Source organism: Leopardus geoffroyi, chromosome A1 (assembly GCF_018350155.1).
Source record: "Leopardus geoffroyi isolate Oge1 chromosome A1, O.geoffroyi_Oge1_pat1.0, whole genome shotgun sequence".
Classification (NCBI taxonomy): Eukaryota; Metazoa; Chordata; class Mammalia; order Carnivora; family Felidae; genus Leopardus; species Leopardus geoffroyi.
In genome coordinates, this window is record NC_059326.1 from 87,244,853 (window position 1) to 87,265,309 (window position 20,457).

At 37.8% G+C, this 20,457-nt stretch overlaps 1 protein-coding gene and 1 long non-coding RNA gene across 2 annotated transcripts; one reads left to right on the forward strand and one right to left on the reverse strand.

Annotated features, from left to right (window-relative positions):
• Window positions 1-3,582: 3,582 nt before the first annotated feature.
• Window positions 3,583-6,588, reverse strand: LOC123599031. The gene is made up of 3 exons (XR_006712947.1): window positions 6,356-6,588; window positions 5,608-5,712; window positions 3,583-4,637 (listed from the first exon to the last, which is right to left on the reverse strand). It is a non-coding gene; the product is annotated as an uncharacterized LOC123599031 (long non-coding RNA).
• An 11,743-nt stretch (window positions 6,589-18,331) lies between these two features.
• LOC123577811 (olfactory receptor 2G3-like) lies at window positions 18,332-19,276 on the forward strand. Its single transcript, XM_045440121.1, has one exon. It carries the CDS (start codon window positions 18,332-18,334, stop codon window positions 19,274-19,276), a length of 945 nt encoding a protein of 314 aa, XP_045296077.1.
• The last annotated feature ends 1,181 nt before the right edge of the window (window positions 19,277-20,457 follow it).

The window sequence follows — 20,457 nt, forward strand, 5'->3', positions numbered from 1 at the left end:
GGTTTATTTCACACCGGCAGGCTCAGAGGACATCACTCTCCAGAGGTCTGAGCCCTGAGGCTAAGCATGGGGGACAATTTATAGTCTGTTACTTCCGCATTAGTGGCAATTTGTCAGCTTGGCACGAGGGGCAGGAAGAAGAACCCAGAAGGAGAGTCTTTGGGCGGGGACTAGAATTCCCCTATCAGTCCTGTCGGCCATCTTATAACATAAATTTTCTCTATCAAACAGTGATGAGGTTTGAGGGTGGGGGGTGGGGATCCAGAGCTGACAGCCAAGAAAGAATTCTTGAAGACGTCTTTGATGCAAAATTGGGATTTTATTAAATCAAGGAACAGGACCTGTGGGCAGGAAGAGCTGCACTGAGGTTGTGCACTGGTTGTATACTATTGAATTGGGGCAGTAAAGGCAAACCAGAAGTTCCAGAGAGATTTTCATAAGCTAAAGACTCACAGATTACTGGAGGCCTAGCTATTGCCAACCTAAGGTTGTTTTTCCCTCTAGTAAAGCATTAATATTAAAATAGTAGGGAGTTCCTGAAGAAATGTTATACTTTGTATTTGTCTCAAGTATTTGTCAATGGGCTGCAGGTTATAATGAAATTCAATTTTATCTGCCATTTCCTTCTTGCCTTTGTTTCCCACATCACTGTGGAGGGGAGGTGATGTTGGGGTTCCAGGAAACTGAGTCTATAGGTTTCTGGAGATTAGGCTATTGATTTCCTTTTTCTTGTATTTTACAAAGACATTTGTAAACTCATGGAGACTCTATCAGCTTAATGATGTGTCTTTTGTCCTTCCCTTTGTCCTTGGGCAGCCAGGAGTGCCTGAGAAATGGAAAGCCACACATATCGCACATGGGGGTGGGGAAGCAGGTAATGCTAGCTTGTGCTTGGCCCTCAGCTTGCTTTATGATCCCTCATCAAAAGCACATTAAAAAGATGATGCATTATAATCAAGTGGGACCCATTCCTGGGAAGTTGGGATAGTTCAACATATGCAAATCAATAAATATGATATACCACATTAATTGACTAAAAGGTGAAAATCATATGATTCTCTCAATAGATCCAGAAAACGCATTTGATAAAATACAATATCTCTCTATGACAAAAACCCTCAACAAATTAAGAAACATACTGCAACATAGTAAAGGTCTTGTAGAGCAAATCCACAGCTAACATGATACTGAATGGTGAAAGATTGAAAGCTTTTTCTCTAAACTCAGGAATAAGAAAAGTGTGCCCACTCTGGCTATTCATTCAAAATAGTACTGGCATTTCTAGCCAGAGCAATTAGGTAAGATAAAGAAATAAAAGACATCTGAATCATAAAGGAAGACAAAAAATGGTCTTTATTTGCAGATAATATGATATTATATAGAGACAATGTTAAGGACTCAGCCAAAAAAAAAAAAAACTAATGAAACTAATCAAGGGATTCTATAAATTTGCAGGATATAAATTCAACATACAAAAAAAAATCTACTGCATTTCTGCGCACTAACAATGAACTAATTGAAAAAATAGCAATACTATTCACAAGGGCATCAAAAACAATAAAATACCTAAGCATAAATTTAACCCAGGAAGTGAAGGATCTATACAATGAAAACTACAAGACTTTAATGAAAGAAATCACAGAAAACACAAACAATTGGGAGGATATCTCATGCTTATAAATCAGAAGAATTAATATTATTAAAATGTCCATCCTACCAAAAACCGTCTATAGATTCAATGCAATCACTATCAAAATCTCAGTGGTATTGAGATTCTCTCTCTCTCTCTCTCTCTCTCTCTCTCTCTCTCACTCACTCAAAGTTAAATAAATGAACTTAAAAAAAGAAAAAAATGGTATTTTCACAGAAATAGAAAAAACAATTCTAAAATTTGTATGGAAACACTGAAGACCATGGATAGTGCCAAGTAAATCTGAGAATGAACAGCATATCTGGAAGCATCACACTTGCTAATTTTAAATATACTACAAAGTTATAGTAATCATACAGTGTGGCCCTGGCACAAAAATAGACTCATAGACCAATGCAGCAGGATTAAGAACCCAGAATCCTCACATGTACATTCAACTAATATTTGACAAGGGAGCCAAGAACACTCAGTGAAGGACAGATAGTTTCTTCAATAAATGCCATTGGAAAAATAAAATTGAACCCCTATCTTACAATATTCCCAAAAATTAACTCAAAATTGATTAAAGATGTAAACATAAGACCTGAAGCCATAAACTTCCTAGAAGAAGACACAGGAGAAAACCTCTTTGATATTAGTCCTAACAAATTTTTTTGAATACTAGACCAAAAGTGTAAGTAATGAAGACAAAATCAGCTGGGCCTACATCAAATTGTAAAACTTCTGAGCAGCAAAAGAAACAACCAACAAAATGCAAAATAGGCAGACTATGGAATGGGAAAAGGAGTCTGATAAGGAGTTAATATCCGAAATTTATAAAGAACACATGCAACTCAGAAACAAATAAACAATCTGATTGAAAAAAAAATGAGCAAAGGAACTGAATAGACATTTTTTCCCCAAAGAAGACATCCAAATGGCCAATAAGTACATGAAAATGTGCTCAACATCACTAATCATTAAGGAAGTGAATATCACACCTACAATGAGGTATTACCTCACACTTATTAGAATGACTATCATAAAAAGACAACAGATAGTGAGTGTTGCTGAGGATATGGAGAGATAGGGACACTTGTGCATTATTTGTAGGAATGTAAATTGATTCAGCCACAATGAAAAACAATTTGGAGGTTCTTCAAAAAATTAAGAATAAAACTACCTTATGATCCAGAAATCCCACTTCTGGGTATATAGCCAAAGGAAATGAAAACAAGATACCAAAATGATGTCTGCATGTTCAAATTATGTAAGTATCCAAAGTGTCCATCGATAGATGAATAGGTAAAAAAGATGTGTATATATATATACCCATTCCCCTGCCCACCTCCCCTCCAGCAACTCTCAATTTGTTCTCTATCATTAAAAGTTTGTTTTATGGTCTGCTTCTCTCTTTTCTCCCACTATGTTCATCTGTTTTGTTTCTTAAATTCCACATATGAGTGATATCATATGGTATTTGTCTTTCTCTGACTGATTTATTTCACTCAGCATAATATACTTTAGCTCTATCTACATCATTGCAAATGGGAAGATTTCATTCTTTTTGATGGTTGAGTAATATTCCATTGTGTATACATACTACATCTTCTTTATTCATTCATCACTGGATGGACATTTGGGCTCTTTCCATAATTTGGTTATTGTTGATAGCACTACTATAAACATTGGGGTGCACATTCCCCTTTGAATCAGCATCTTTGTATCCTTTGGATAAATACCGAATAGTGCAATTTCTGAATTGTAGAGTAGTTCTATTTTTAATTTTTGAGGAACCTCCACACTGTTTCCCAGAGTGGCTGCACCAGTTTGCATTCCCACCAACAGTGCAAAAGTATTCCCCTTTCTCTGCATCCTCGCCAACATCTGTTGCTTCCTGTGTTGTAATTTTAGTCATTCTGACACATGTGAGGTGGTATCTCATTGTGGTTTTCATTTGTATTTCCCTGATGATGAGTCATATTGAGCATATTTTCATGTGTCTGCTAGCCATCTGGATGTATTCTTTGGAAAAATGTCTATTTATATCTTCTGCTAAATGGGCCAATTCTTTAAAGGCAGAAAAACAAATCCATAGTATTAACCTAAGAAGTATATGCATTGTATAACCAAACATTACATCATCAACATCCTCAAATACAAGATTTCTTACACATCAACGTGTAAAAGTACACATTTTTATGAACTGCAAATTTATATTTTGACATCTTAACTCCCAGAATTTAACAATGTGACTGTGTTTGGATGTAAGATCTTTAAAGAAGTAACTACTATAAGATAAACTTAGTAGTGTGGGCCCTAAGCCAATATGACTAGTGTCCTCATAACAAGAGGCAATTAGAACATAGGCACATACAGAGAGAAAAAAAAAAAAAAAAAAACATGTGAAGACACTGGGATAAAATGGCCATGTACAAGCCAATGAGAATGGCCTCAGAGGAAAACAACCATGTTAACACCTTGACCTCAGACTTCCCACCAGAACTGCGAGAAAACAAAATTCTGTTGTTTAAACCACTTTCTTTGGGGTAGTTTGTTATTGTAACCTTAGCAGCTATTATACATATGCATACCAAAACAATGAACAAAGATAATTAATTTACAAATAATAAAAATTACAAGCCCACATCTGTGAGTTACTGTTCTAAGGGTTTTACATAAGCAAATACTGAACCAGCACAATATGTTCTGATACTTATTATTCTGGCAGAATTATACTCAACAGGAAGCATTAGTCTACTTTTTCCCAGTAACCAGGTTTTGCTGGGGTCTACACACACCTAGACCCCATCATAAAGAAGGTGTGATCATAGCCTGAAGAGACATTTATTGTTCAGAAAGTAAAAAGAAAATCATTTCCCTCATGCACAGATATGCTTCTTGGGAGGTCTCATTACACTTTTTTCAAGTTTCCATAAGGTAGAACAGCAGCACAGTTGTCCTTTGGGAACACTTCCTAAGGGGCTCTCTGCTACTCCCATGCTTACTGTAAGAAACACATAGCCATTAATACAACTATGAAACAAGTTAATTTAAAAGTAAAAATGATAGACTTCATTGCAACTGAAATATTAGCTAATTATGATATGACTTTCTGTTCTCAAACTACTCTTTTCATAGTTATTTTTTAATGATTCCTCAAATAAAGTCTCTGAATTCTCCTTCCTGATTGATATTTAAACAGCCCTGCTTTAGAAATAAGATAAAAACAGCGAGGGAGGCGTGCCATAAGAGACACAAATACAGAGAACAAACAGAGGTGCTGAGGGGTTGTTGGGTGGGGGGATGATCTAGAAGGGTGATGGGCATTAAGGAGGGCACTTGTGATGAGCACTGGGTGTCTTATGTAAGTGATGAATCACTAAATTCTACTCCTGAAATCATTTAAAAAAGAGACTGTTAAAAACTGAGAACAAACTGAGGGTTGATGGGGGGTGGGAGGGAGGAGAGGGTGGGTGATGGGTATTGAGGAGGGCACCTTTTGGGATGAGCACTGGGTGTTTTATGGAAACCAATTTGGACAATAAATTTCATATATTATAAAAAAAAATAAATAAAAAAAAAATAAAAAATCATTTAAATCATTTAAAACATAATAAAAATAAATAAAACGCCCTGCTTTTAACCCTTAGAATTTTATTTTAAAATGCTACAGAGGGGCACTTGGGTGGCTCAGTTGGTTGGGAGTCCAAGTTTAACTCAGGTCATGATCTTATGGTTTGTGAGTTCAAGCCCCACATCGGGCTCTGTGCTGACAGCTCAGAGCCTGGAGCCTACTTCAGATTCGGTCTCTCTCTCTCTCTGCCCCTCTCCCGCTTGTCTCTCTCTCTCTCTCAAAGATAAATAAACATTAAAAAATGCTACAAAAATGTTGGCAAGATGACAAAATAGGAAGCCCCACACCTCGTTTTTCCACAAAAAAAATCAATTTAACAATGGCATACGGACCAAAATACCTTTATGAGAAGTCCAGAATCCAGAGAAGAAGATGCAGTAATTGAGATGAGTACAAGAGTAAGACAGCAACAGGGAGAAATACCATCGTTTTGTTGCCTGGGGCGCTAAGAAAAAAAGAAGATATGGGTGTCTTGCTGTGGCAAACACAGCTCTGTAAGATGGAGATAAAGAGCAGAACCTGAGGCTTCTCCCCTAGGGGTAAGAGAGCAGAGTGGAGCCTGCTCCAAATTCCCCATCCGTCAGTGGGGACCAAGGACCTGCTTTCTGTGTCATCTCACTGGGGATGCTATAGGGACTGATATAGTTTGATAGGGGCAGATAAGAACAAAAGAGAGTAGGTAGCTTGAGGCAATGGAACAGCTCTGTGAGATTGAGAGAATGTACAAAACAAACAAACAAACAAACAAACACTGAATCTCTATCAGGAGGGAAGGAAAAGAATAGATCCTGCCTCCAGGGTCTCAGACCATGGTATAACAGACACCAGAGCCAACAAGACCTAATGGGCTTCTGGAGAAAACAAACAGCAGGAAATCATTTTAATTAGAAGTCTACATGCACAAATCCAGAGAAGTCACAAGCATAGAAAACATGTGAGAGGCTCCCAAAATTTCTCACGAGGCAGACTGGTGGAGCCAGGCCATAAAGGCTGGGAGAGGTAGCTGTTTTTCCAAATGCAAAGCTACAACAAACAGGAATTCAGGGAAACAAGACACAAAGGAAAAAAATAAACCTCCAGTAACTGACCTTAAAGAAATGGGGTTCCATGAATGTCCTGACAATGAGTCAAAGCTTTGTCTTAAAGAACCTCAGTGGGTTAGGAAAAAAAAAAAAAACTGAAGAAAAAAGAAGCAACGTCACCAATGTGGTGACACAGCTCATTCATGACTTCAGAGCCTTCATAAGAAGACCCCCAAACTAGCAAGTATCCAGAGACAAGACACCACTGACAAAATCTCATAACCTAGGAGTGAGGCAAACACACCCCTCTGCACTAGAAACAGAGAAGAACCACTTAAAAGGGTGAGGGGAGTGGCTATGCTCTAACCACATGGTCTTTCCCCCAGGATGACACAGCACAGAACTGAGAAGACCCCTGGACCTGTAGTTTTTCCAATGGAAAAAAGAGACCCAAGATGGACATACAACTTCCTCAGCACTGTGGGACACTTCCTGGGAGGGCAACTCAGATCTTGCCTCAACAGGATCCACAGGGGAATCCAAAAAGCTTGACCATCAGGCATCAGATAGAGCTGGAGAAGAGGCACAGAGCTTCTATCAATAAGAGCCCAGATCTTGGTGGGCCAAATCTCAGCTTGCAGAGGCATAAAGCAGAGATCGTAGCCAGGGATCCTGCCCATCTGCAGAGCCAGTCTGGTGACACTATCTGGTTCAGGACTTTGACTGGCAGTTATGTCTCACTTGGATTTCTAGCCAACAAGCCAAGCCAGCTGTGGAGCCCATACACGGCCCCACCCAGGCAAGGAAGCAAATTCACAGCCCTGCACAGTTGCTGAGCCTAGCCTCCAGTCCTGTACCTCCAAAAGCATGACCACAAACACCCAGCACCAAAGAGCATTTCCCACAGCCTCCTTGGACAGGGCACCATACAGACCAACAGAACAGAAGAGAGAGCCCAGAAATGAACAGGTTTTCCTGTTAAAAGGAAAACCAAACACCCAAAATGGTGTGACTTAGGCCAAGTCACCACACTGGGGCTTAATCCCTAACCTAATTGCAGTTCCAACTTTCCCCCCAGAAATGTAGTCTTAACTGGTCAGTAAGGAATTTTCTGGTCAGCACGAATATATTATTCTGTCATATATACCCTCTTCACGTCTCCAAAGGAAGATGGGGTAATACACCTAATGAGACTCTTGTCTCCCAAAGAAGGTTCACTCATCTAAAATAATCTTTTTTTTATGTTTATAACTTCCTTGCCTTGCCTTTAAAAACCTTTCCCTTGTGGGACACTTGGGTGGCTCAGTCAGTTAAGTGTCCAGCTCTTGATCTCAATTCAGGTCTTGATCTCAGGGTTTTGGGTTAAAGCCCCACTTTGGGCTTAATGCTGGGAATAGAGCCTACTTAAAAAAAAAAAAAAAGAACTCTTTCCTTTTTCATAGCCCTTTGGAGGCCCCCTCTACTTGCTAGCTGGGATGCTGTCCAATTCATGAATCATTTAATAAAGCCAAGTAGACCTTCAAGTTTACTCAGTTGAGTTTTTTTTAAGTTCATTTATTTATTTTGAGAGAGAGAGAGTGAGTGTGGAAGGAATAGAGAAAGGGAGAGAGAGAATCCCAAACAGGCTCAATGTTGTTAGTGAGGAGCCTGACCGGGGTGGGGTGGGGGGGGGGCTTGATCCGACCAACTGTAAGACTATGACTCAAGCCAAAATCAAGAGTCAGAGGCTCAGCACACTGAGCCACCCAGGCTCCCCTCAGTTGAATTTTGTCAACAAATTCCACACATGTATGATCAGCTGATTCTTGACATGGTTGCCAAGATTCCACAATGGTGAAAAGATTAGTTTCTTCAACAAGGTGTGCTGAGAATAATGAAATTGGATATTTTTCTTAAACTGCACACAAATACCAATGCAAAAAGGATTAAAATTGATTAAAAATTTAAATATAAGACCTGAAATTTTGAAAGTCCTAGGGAAAAACTTCGCAATTTAGGCAATGATTTATTGGCTATGACACTGAAAGCACAAGTAACAAAAATTAAATAAACAGGGCACTAAATCAAACTAAAAAATCTTCTGTACAACAAAGAAATGATAAACTGAATAGGTAACCTATGGAGTTGGAGAAAATATTTATAAATAATATGCATATGATTAGGGATTAGCATCCAAAATATATAAAAAATAGCTACAACTCAATAACCTAATTTAAAAATAAATGAACTGAAATGTGGGCAAAGAACTTAAGTAGACATTTCTCCAAAGAAAACATTTTTTTTTTCCTTTTCAATTTTTTACTTAAATCCTAGTTAGTTAACATACAGTGCAGAGTTGGTTTCAGGAGTAGAATTCAGTGATTCATCACCTACATACAACACCTAGTGTTCATCACAACGAGTGCCCTCCTTAATACTCGTCACCTATCTGGCCCATCCCCCCACCTCCCTTCATCAACCGTATTTTGTTCTCTGTCTTTAATAGTCTCATATGGTTTGTTTCCTTCTCTCTCTCTATTTTTTTTTCACCTTCCCATACGTTCACCAGTTTTTTTAGTTAAATTACAGAGATGAGTGAAATCATATATTTGTCTTTCTCTGACTGACTTATTTCACTTAACATAATACATTCTAGCTCCATCCAAATCATTGCAAATGGCAAGCTTACATTGTTTTTGATGGCTAGGTAATATTCCAATGTGTATATACACATCTTCCTTATTCATTCATTAGTCGATGGACATCCAAAAAAATCTTCTAAATGGTCAACAGGTATGTGAGAAAATACTCAACATTACTAATCATCAGAGAAATTAAAATCAAAACTACAATGAGATATCACCTCATTCCTTTTAGGCTGGCAACTGTTGAAAACAAAAACAAAAACAAAAAAGGTAAGTGATGTAGAGAAGTTGAAACATTTTTTTTCCTTACTACCTTTCTAAACATTTTTTTAAAGTTTTTATTTAAATTACAGTTGATTAACATACAGCATAATATTAGTTTCAGGTGTACAATATGAAAATGAAACGTTTTTTTAAAGTTTATTAATTTAAGAAACAGTGCAAGTGGGTGAAGGGCAAAGAGAGAAAGAGAGAGAGAGGATCCCAAGCAGGCTCTTCACTGTCAGTGCAAAGCCCGATGCTGGGCTTGAACCCACAAACCATGAAATCATGATCAGAACTGAAGTGGGACATTTAACTGACTGAACCACCCAGGCACCCCTGAAATTAAACTTTTATAAAATTATTGTTTCAAATATAAAATAGTGTCAGTATGGAAAACCAAATGACAGTTTCTTTAAACAATTAAAAATTGAATTACCATATGATCTAGATCATTGGATCTATTACCATCCAATTCCCTTATGGGCATAAACACAAAAGTAGTAAAAGCAGGTCTTGAACAGATATTTGTACACCCATGTTCATAACATTATTATTCACAATAACCAAGATATAAAAACAATCTAAATGTCCATCAATATATGAATGGATTTTTTAAATGTGATATATACATAAAATGGAATATTATTTGGATTTTAAAAAGAAGAAATTTTGCCATATATGATAACATGAATGAACTGAGAAGACATCATACTAAATTAAATAAGCCAGTCATAGAAGGACATTTATATGAGCTATTTAACATGATAAGTCATACTCTTGATTTCAAGGTCGTGAGCTCAAGCCCCATGTTAGGCATAGAGCTTACATTTAAAAAAAAAAAATCACTCATAGAAACAGAGAGTAAATGGTGTTGTCAGGGGCCGGGGAAGGGAGAATAGTGAATTCCTGTACAGTTGGTATAATGTTTTAGTTATGCAAGATAAGTAAGTTCTAGAGATCTGCTGTACATTAATATACAGTACTGTACTGGGCACTAAAATTTTTTAGAGGATAGTTCTCATGTTAAATTTCTTACTACAATAAAATAAATAAATAAACAAACAAAAATAAAATAGGGCAAAATATTCTATCCTCTGATGATTTTAAAAATCTAAATAAAATAATGCATGTGTACAATATGAAACCTACAACACAGCAGAAATGTATTTGTACTTCAATAATTCTGGAAGCAAGCTTACATACATTTCTAAAATGTGAAAATACTGCCTTCAAAGGATATTAATATTTTAAGGATACAGAGAATTTCTGATACTACAAAAGCTTAATATTGACACTAAGAAAGTTCTTATTTATTTTTTTTTCAACATTTATTTATTTTTGGGACACAGAGAGACAGAGCATGAACGGGGGAGGGGCAGAGAGAGAGGGAGACACAGAATCGGAAACAGGCTCCAGGCTCTGAGCCATCAGCCCAGTGCCTGACACAGGGCTCGAAATCCCGGACCGCGAGATTGTGACCTGGCTGAAGTCAGACGCTTAACCGACTGCACCACCCAGGCGCCCCAGAAAGTTCTTATTTAAAGGTAATTGCAAATCCAGCAGACTGTTGAAAAAAATAAAGAATTTACTTTTTTGTTAAAAGGTTTCTGACTTTATTATCAAGATGATTTTTTCAATTAACAGCTTCCTTTTGTTCTCTTCACACCAAACAGTCTGTTTGCAAATCCTATTTGTCTCATTCCCTCTTGCCAAACCCTCATAACTGACATTCTGATAGGAACCCAGATTTTATAAAAATCTAGGTTGTCTGTACCCTACAACCAACCACCTGAATATGATCCAGAGAATAATAGAAAGATGCTGTAGAGAGCCACTTGGGTGGCTCAGTCAGCTATGCTTCTGACTCTTGATCTCAGCTCAGGTCATGATCTCATAGTTTGTGAGTTTGAGCCCCACATTGAACTCTGCAATGACACTGTGGAGCCTGCTTGGGTCTCTCTCTCTCCCTCTCTCTCTCTCTCTCTCTCTCCCTCCCTTCGCCTCACCCACTTGCACTCTCTCTCTCTCTCTCAAAATAAATAAATAAACTTAAAAATAAATAAAAACTTTTTCAATGAAATAAGGTGAATATAGAAGGATATTGGTGAATAATTCTTAAATGTGGGCTAAGATCCAACTACAAAAATTTGTGACAATCCTCTCCCCAAGCTGGGCTTGCATCAGCTCATGGCCAGCCTCCCAGAGTGTGGAAAGTCTTTGTAATAAGTAAGGTGTTCAAAAGCAAAGCCAGTAACCTTCTCTGAAGCTCTCTGAAGGGTGATGATGACAGCAACATGGAAGAATGGAATGAAAACATAGTTTTATAGTATAGAAGAAAAGAATATTTCAAGAAAAACACTACTAAAATACAGTATGTCATAAGATGCCATAATGTTCCCATATGGCAAGAAAATATAAATATTTATCTAAAGAGCTATTTAATTTTCTACAGAAGTGATGAGTTTATGTTTAATATATATCTATTGGTATGTAATTTTATAACAAAAAGTTCCACTATGATAGACATCAGTCTTTCCCTCTGCACACCTTTGATAAAGAGACCAGGAAAACAATCTTATGGCCAGAGGCTTTATTTCAATCCTGTTCTAGGACAATTTTATTGTTTCATGGTCTTTCCTTCAGCTTACTGGGACATATTCTGCAGGGTGAAGATATTCTGAAGATAATAAATTAGAAGGAGCAGAAATCCCTCTGGAATATTCCTTTGTACAAACTCAACCATTGAACTAATTACCTATATGACATAGTGAAGTCTCAGAGGATCCAAGAGAATAAATCACTGGAGGCTCCCTCCAGTGCCAGCAAGTTCTCCCTTGTGGCTGAATTAAGATTGATCCTATGCCTCTCTGTTGAATGCCAGACATTCTGAAGAGAATCTGTCTCTTTCCAACCCAGGTGTCATCATCCAAGCCAGCTCCTTCCCTTTCTACACCTTTTCCTTCTTCAACCTCATGGTAAAATGAGTAAAATGGGTGGGAGAGACCAGGTTATGTTTGAGCATTTCCATTAGCACCCATTTCTCTTCAGGTTGTGATTAGAAAGGAGATTATCTCACTCATCCAATGAGAGTGGGCTATTCTTGGTAATAAGAAGGAACACATAGTACTCCAAATAATAGTATTAGGAAGATAGTACACTCATACCTAATTATGGTCCCGTTATCACCATTACCACAGTAATTTTCAGAGCCAGGAATATGTTAAGACTCAAAAAAGCATATATTTCAAGAAGTCCATGACAAAGGAAAAGACAAGAGGAAAGACAGAGAAAAATAACTATCCACATATTGAGCCTTTAGTAGGTATCAAACATTGCACAAGACATTATACAGAAAACATTAAGAGCACAGGATATAAAACTTCTGTCACTTCATATTTTACATGATGGCAGAGACAAATGTCTTAGGAAAAAATAAAATTTGAACCAAATCTAGAATATTGAGTAGAATCTGAGAAAGTAAATAGAAAGACATTACTATGACAGGTGAAAGACACATCATTCACCAGAGAATTTAGGCACCTGTGACTACAAGCAAGTTTTAAATAAGTAAACAAGATCAGCCTAACATAAGCATTTATGTGGAGCTATAGTTGAAAATGAAATGAAACTGGCATTATGGAAGCAGGCATTTCATTCTGAGTAATTGCAGAATCTAGCTATCCCTTTATACATTTATTAAATACCCGCTACAGAACAAAACTAGCCTAGCCCTGAGGAAGTAAGTAAGGAAGTAGATCAGGCTTCTAAAATGTTCAGAGGGCAGAAGGAGAGGCCAGCGAGTTCCTGCAATGACAGAAGAATAGGAGCTTGAATATGGACACAAAGAAGAGGAGATCATGGGATATTTCATTCAGGAAATGATGCTTGATCCAGGCTGTAAAGGGTAAATAGAACTTCAGCAGGTTAATGTAGGAGAAAAAGAAACTAGCATGTGCAAAAGAACAGAAGATGGAGCATGTGCTTTTCAAACATGATGAAGAGTGTGCGGTTGGTGAGAGAGAATGGATATGATAACATCTGGCCAGAAAAGAGATAGTACTGGGTGCCACACACTGGTATTTGAAGGGTTTCTGAGGATTGAAGCAATGGAGAGGGGGGAAAAATCAGTATTGCATTTTCTGACTATTACTCAAGGATAATATTACTCAAGGAATATTACTTGGAGAATAGCATGAAGGATGGATTAGGCTGAATATAACAATCTCAGTTATAAATAAGAAGTCTCACATTATGGCCACAAGGGGATTCCGTGGATCATTTTAAAGTCATTCTTGAATTTCATGACAAATTCTTCTTTTTGTGACATTCTCAAAAATTTCTGAACCAAATTACTTCCAATGGTGTTGTATGGAGAAACACTTTAAGTTCCTTTTATCTATCCAAATTTAATCACTCTCTAACTTTCCCGTAGTTGATATAGTTTTCCTCCTGAAAAAAATTCAGTGTATATTTCCTTCTCTTTCAAGTGAGAACCCACTTAAGGAAGAATCTTATCCTATATAACAGTATCTGTTCTGATAATAGGAAATCTTTCAAATATATTATTCTATAGCACATTTGTAGACTCCAATTCAGCCTCCTTCTCAAATACCCCAGGGCATCAATGATCCAATTTTAAAATGCTGCCTTAGTAAACAAACACAAAATAGATGTGGTTTGGCAGCACAGAAGGCATGTGCCTTTAGATTTTTATAATCTGGATCATATATCCATTAATGAAGCCAACTCATTAGGTGTCCTCATAATTTCTCCATTGTTTACTTCATTGTAAGCATATCATTAAGGGCCCTCAGAATTTTTTCATGTGTGACATTTTCCAATCAAGTTCCCCCTATCCTATAATGGTGACATTGAATTTTTAAGCAGAATCCTATTTAAGTGCTATATTTATTCAGAGTCCTATTCTTGCCTATTGAGATAAGTTGGATTAGGTATCCCTGCCAGTTTTGCATCACTATAGGTTTGCATTCTTTCTGTTTGTGAGGCAGAGGAGTGAATGTGTCAGGCATTTGGGCCCCAAGTGTAAACTCTGGCTTTATCCTGTAGCACCTCCAATTTTTCCTGCAGGTTTCATAATCTCCCCGTGCCTCAGTTTCTTTTACATTTATTACTTATGTTCACCATTTATTTAGCACCAACTTATTGTGTGAAAATAGTGTGTAAATTAAGTGTGATAATCCTCAGTCTGGAGATGAGGAAATGAAAGCTAAATTGTAGACAGCTCTATGGTTGTTAAAATATGGCAAGCAGAACTTGAACCATGACAACGAGCTTCTGCTCTTCCCATACAGTTTCTTGTGTACTGTTGTGTATTTGCTTTTTGTTTGGTTATTATCATTTAATACAATAATCATTTTGAGAATGGATAAATCATTTATTTCAGTATACCTTCTATTTCCATACATACTTTTAGGGCATTTGATCTTATCCAAACCCTGAAATGTGAACATTATTATTATTTTTTTTTTTTTTTGCATTTTCATGCAAGAAGGCTGAAGCTCAAAGTGCTAATGTTCCTCTTGCAAAGTCCTCCGTTCATTCAGTTACTCATTCTGCCCGAATAGTGGCTGGCAGAATGTGGATTCAGAAAGATTTACTACAGTTAAAAACACTGTGCTCATCACCCAAACAACATCCAAAACCCCATTTCCTGAATCATGTTATTTTTTCATATTTTATTAAATTAACCTACATTTGGGGTGCATGGGTGGCTCAGTTGACTAAGTGTTCAACTTCGGCTCAGGTCGTGATCTCACCATTTGTGACTTTGAGCCCTGTCCTTGGCCTCGCTGCTGTCAGCCCAGAGCCTGCTTCAGATCCTCCATCCCCCTCTCTCTCCCTGCCCCTCCCCCCTTCTCTCTCTCTTTCTCTCTCTTTCTCACACACACACACACACACAAATAAATATTTTTTTAAAAAAAAATTAACCTACATTTGCTATTACTGACCACACTTTCTTAAAATGCTTACCAAAAAAAAAGTGTATTTTAAATGAACAGAATGATTTCCTTCGGGTATTTCCAGGGTTTATCATCACAATTAATATTCAATCCCAGGATTGTGCTCTGTTCCTCAGAAACCTGGCATTACATTTGTCCCTCTGATCTGGTGGTACTTTTTCTAATCTTCAAGAAATGAGAACATTTGCAAGTTAATTCGATATATTGTGCTATACTATCTATGAATTTAAAGAATTAAACATACGTCAAAATGTAAGGTGTTCATTCTTAGCTGCTTGACAATATGGTGCTGAAATAGTCCCTACTGGAACTCATTTTTTTTCCAAATTAGACTGATTGTATGTGGCAATGATTCCATTATGCCCTTGTCTATTTTCATTTCAAGAATAAATAGAAATAATACTATAACTTTCAGAATTTTCCAAAACCTTAACTCATACTTCATTTTCCAGTCTTCATTAAAGTTTTTGTTCACCTTCATGGTATTTGTTTCGTTAAGCCCAGTTTATGTGTGCTCCTCTTTTGTGGAATGAAATGTCCTTCAAATTTTGAAGCTTATGAAAATATTTGCTGTGTAGCCAAACTGAGAATTCTATAGTAAAAGACAAAAAAACAAAACAAACAAACAAAAACAAAACAAAGCTGAGAAGAAAAGGTTAAAACAAAGAATAAGGAGGGGAGAAGGGAGAAAGACACAATAATAAAGATGAAAATGTAGTATTTAGAAAAAGTTAATTTGCTGGTTGCATTTGCATCAGGCTAATTTTCTCATGGAAAACTAAAGTACCACTATGATAGTGGTATGATTGTCAAATAGATATATTGACCATGATTGTAAAAAGTTATCTGCTCTGTTTATGGAGAATTGCTTTTTGTTCAGGCAATCTTTGATACTTCTAAGCAAGGAAGATAAAAGCTACTTTAAGACATTGTCTTGATCAAGATCCAAAATAAAAAAAAAATCTTATTCTCCACAGAAGTATGAGAAGCAAAGAAATTCTCAATAGTTATAATTAATAAGTTCACTTTTTAAAAAGCAAAATAACTAGGGGCTCCTGGGTGGCTCTGTGGGTTAAGCATCCGACTTTGGCTCAGGTCATGATCTCGCTGCTCGTGGGTTCAAGCCCCGCATTGGGTTCTGTGCTGGCAGCTCAGCTTGGAGCCTGCTTTGGATTCTGTGTCTTCTTCTCTCTCTGACCCTCCCCTCTTCTCTCTCTCTCTCTCTCTGTCTCTCTCTCTCTCAAAAATAAACACTAAAAAAAATTTTTTTAAGCAAAATAACTAAAAGTAGAAGGGGCATTGTTATGTGACAACTCTGCATTATAACCTATCCTAGTAAAATTTTGCAGTATAAAATAAAAATCAGATAGTATGGAAGTACAAACATATTTGTGAGAGGAATGTATTGGAGTAATGTGGCACTTGGACTTTTTAAACTGCAGTACACTGTAACTTCCTGTGTGGCCTATTTGGGGAATGGCTACAAATTGCTTAAGGGTAAAACAATCATGATAGGATGGGCATGATAAAGGAATTGAGGGGAAAAGCTAACCTCACAACTGAGTATTGGTGAGCTGAGTTTGGAAAATGCTAAGTTTAAGATATTGGTGGAACATTCCAGAAAAAAATCTCCTATAAGAGGTAGGGATTTGAGAGGGAAATAAAATTATGCATTTTGAAAATTCATAGCCTACAGAAAAGAGATGACACCATTTAGAAAGAATGTGGGGGAACACAGAGGAAAAATTTAAAGATGAGATAAAAAAAGAAGGAAAAGATGAAACAAGGGAGAAAAAGATGACAGAATAAGAGGAAAATAAAACTAGTGAAAACTAGGAAGACAAGAGCTAGATGAAAAACAAAGGGAGCCGAGTTACACAAAACAAACTACCTGTTGATGGCCTCTTTCCCAAAGAAAGAGTCTATACTGTTACATAGCTGTAATAGCCCTCCAACTTCTATCCTGTCTATCCAAGCATCCAAGTATCCTTAACTTAACTGGACTGAAAGGAAACATTATGTAGTAATTCCTTTAAAATTTTTCTGAGAGAAATGTGCCACTTTCAAAGGATTGAAATCCCCATTCTTGATGACATGATAGCACTGTGTTTTATGAAGGAGCTAGGAGACAGAAACAAGGATGCAGGAAAGGAGAGACAGACAGACATACCTACACCCACAGAATGAGAGAGGGACTAAGAGAGAACAAGGGAAAAGAGAGGAGAGAGAAGAGAAAGGAAGAGAGAAGGAAGGAGAGTAGGTATAGACATAATTGTAGACTAAATATAGATAACAGTACCTAACACTTATATAGACCTTATCATGTGATAAATAAGTTTGATGATGATGATGATAGAGATGATAGGTAGATATTGGGTTGATAGATAATGGTAGATATATACATAGATGATGAATGGATATACATTATAGAGAGGTTATAAATAGATGATAAATAGATGATAGATAGATAGATAGATAGATAGATAGATATAGATATAGATAGATGATAGATAGTTAACAGATGATTAGATAGATAATAGATAGATGATAGATAGATAGATGATAGATATAGACAGAACTTAGTTATATAAAAATTCTTTTAAGATATTTAAATAACCATATAAGTTAGGTTAAGGACTATTTTTCTCATATTTTAAATAAGGAAACTAAAATGTGGAGAGGTTAAGTGACTTGACCAAGTCCACAAGTGATTGAGACTCAACTTCAGCACTCACTGCACTTAACCACTACACCATACAACAACAGAGTTGAGGAGAAAGAAAGTTAACCTAAGTGGGCTGAAAAAATAAATCACATAGTGCTTCTGTTAATTTTTTTTGAATACTTCAAAAGGATTTAAAGGATTCAAAAGATTGCATTCCACTTCTATGACCTGAGAGAAGTATGTCATAAAGACTTGGGTTGACTGAGCTCAATGAAGAGTTTCTCACCATATCTAGGATATTCCAAATCTAATCCTACTTTAGTAGCAGCTGTGAAGGCAGTATTTAAATAGAATCAGCCCAATCTTTTGAGAAATTCTCATAACAATTATGAAGATTATCCCACCAACATAGTTGAAGGTTTAAAGATGTTGTTTATTAAAACATAAAAGTCATGCTTAATCTCTAAACTGTGTCTCTCTCCTTCTAGCCATACATAAGGTGGGTTCCATGGAAGGAGAAAATGTAAGTTTCCCTAGAACTATTGTGTTGTTGGGCTTCTCAGATTATCCATGGCTAGAAATGCCCCTCTTTGGAGTGGTCCTGGTCTCTTACATCCTCACCCTGATAGGGAACAGCTCCATCATTTTTCTTTCCACGGTGGAGCCCAGAGTCCAGACCCCCATGTATTTCTTCCTGGGCAATCTCTCTGTACTGGACCTTTGTGTCACCTGCGCCATTGTGCCCCAGCTGCTGGCGAACCTCTGGGGACCAGAGAAGACAATTCCTTCCTGGGGCTGCATCACCCAGGCCTACATCTTCCACTGGACAGGATGCACTGAATGTGCTCTGCTGGCAGTAATGGCTTTTGATCGCTATGTGGCTATCTGTCAGCCCCTCTGGTACACTCTTATCATGAGGCCCTGGGTGTGTGTGCAACTGGCAACTGCTGCCTGGTCCAGTGGCCTGGCAAATTCAATACTCCAAACTGCGCTTACTCTCCAGCTCCACCACTGCGGTTACCACACACTTGACCACTTCTTCTGTGAAGTACCTGTTCTGATCAAGCTGGCCTGTGGTGATACCACTGCTAATGAGCTGTCTCTGGCCATTGGAGCCATCCCTTTTGCACTGATGTCTCCCCTGCTTGTGCTAATCTCCTACACATTAATTGTCAAAGCTGTGTTGAAGTTACCTTCAGCTGACAAAAGGTACAAGGCACTCAGCACATGTAGCTCCCACTTGGTGGTTGTCATCATGTACTTTGGACCAGCCATCTGCATGTACCTCCAACCCCCTGCAAATAGCACCCAGGCCAAGTTCATGTCCTTCTTCTACTGTGTTATCATCCCACTGCTCAACCCACTCATCTACACTCGGAGAAACAAGGATGTGAAGAGAGTGTGGAAAAGGATTCTACAACCTCAGAGTGAGGTAAAATCCCAAGAAGGATAGACATCATAAAAAGGCCAGATAGTCTCTGCCTGTCTCCTGGGCCAACCCCATGCACAACTCAGTAAATACTGGTAGGTCTGTTTCCAAATGAGTGTCCATGAGCCCCAAGGAAAGAGTTCCCATCTGTCAACATCAACCAGCCTGATGTCTGGAGAAACTCTTCCAATTAGAAAGTACTCTGTTCTGAAATCTCAAGTACAGCAATGCTACTCCTTTTTTAACACTTCGTAAATGTCTTGTTCTCAGTGGAAAGAATGAGTCTGCATATCTGTAGGAGGGTAAGTAACACCATCTTTTCAAATAGCTTTCTTTCTCTTAATGCTTATTTGTTTTGAGAGAGAATGTGTGTGAGTGAGCGAGGAAGAGGTAGAGAGAGGGGGAGAGAGAGAGAATCCCAAGCAGGCTCCATGCTGTCAGCACAAAGTCTGACTCAGGGCTCTACCTCACAAACCATGAGAGCATGACCTGAGCTGAAATCAAGAGTCAGATGCTTAACCAACTCAGCCACCCAGGCGCCTCTCAAATCACTTTCTATAACAGCTCCCCTTTACCAGATAGCATACAAGAAAATTTGGTGGAAAACTTTCGTACAGATCCCAACAAGAGTTTTAAATAATACTTCATTGGATTCATTACATCTCATTCACAAACCAATGTTTATTTACTTGAGAGAGAGAGAGAGAGAGAGAGTGTGTCTGTGTGTGTGTGTGCGTGTGTGCCTGAGCAGATCAGGGGCAGAGAGAGAGAGAGAGAGAATCCCAAGCACATTCTGAGCTGTCAGCACAGAGCCCAATATAGGGCCCGAATTCACAATTTGTGAGTTCATGACCTGAGCCGAAATCAAGACTTAGAGGCTTAACCCACTGAGCTACCCAGGTACCCCATCATACGCAAATCATTATGATCTCTCCAGTCTCTGAGTGTCTCAGTTGCTCTCTCCTTTCTCAAACACCTTATCACCCTAAAATTTATCATATTCTTACCTCAGCAATGCCCTCACCATCTGTATTCAATTATTCATTAATAAAACAATTTCAGGGACACTTGGCTGGCTCAGTTGGTGGAGCATCTGGCTGTAGATCTCGGGGTTGTGAGTTCCAGCCTCATGCTTGGTGTAGAGATTATTTAAAAATAAAATCCTTAAAAGAAATAAAAAAAATAATTTCAACCTCCCCATAACA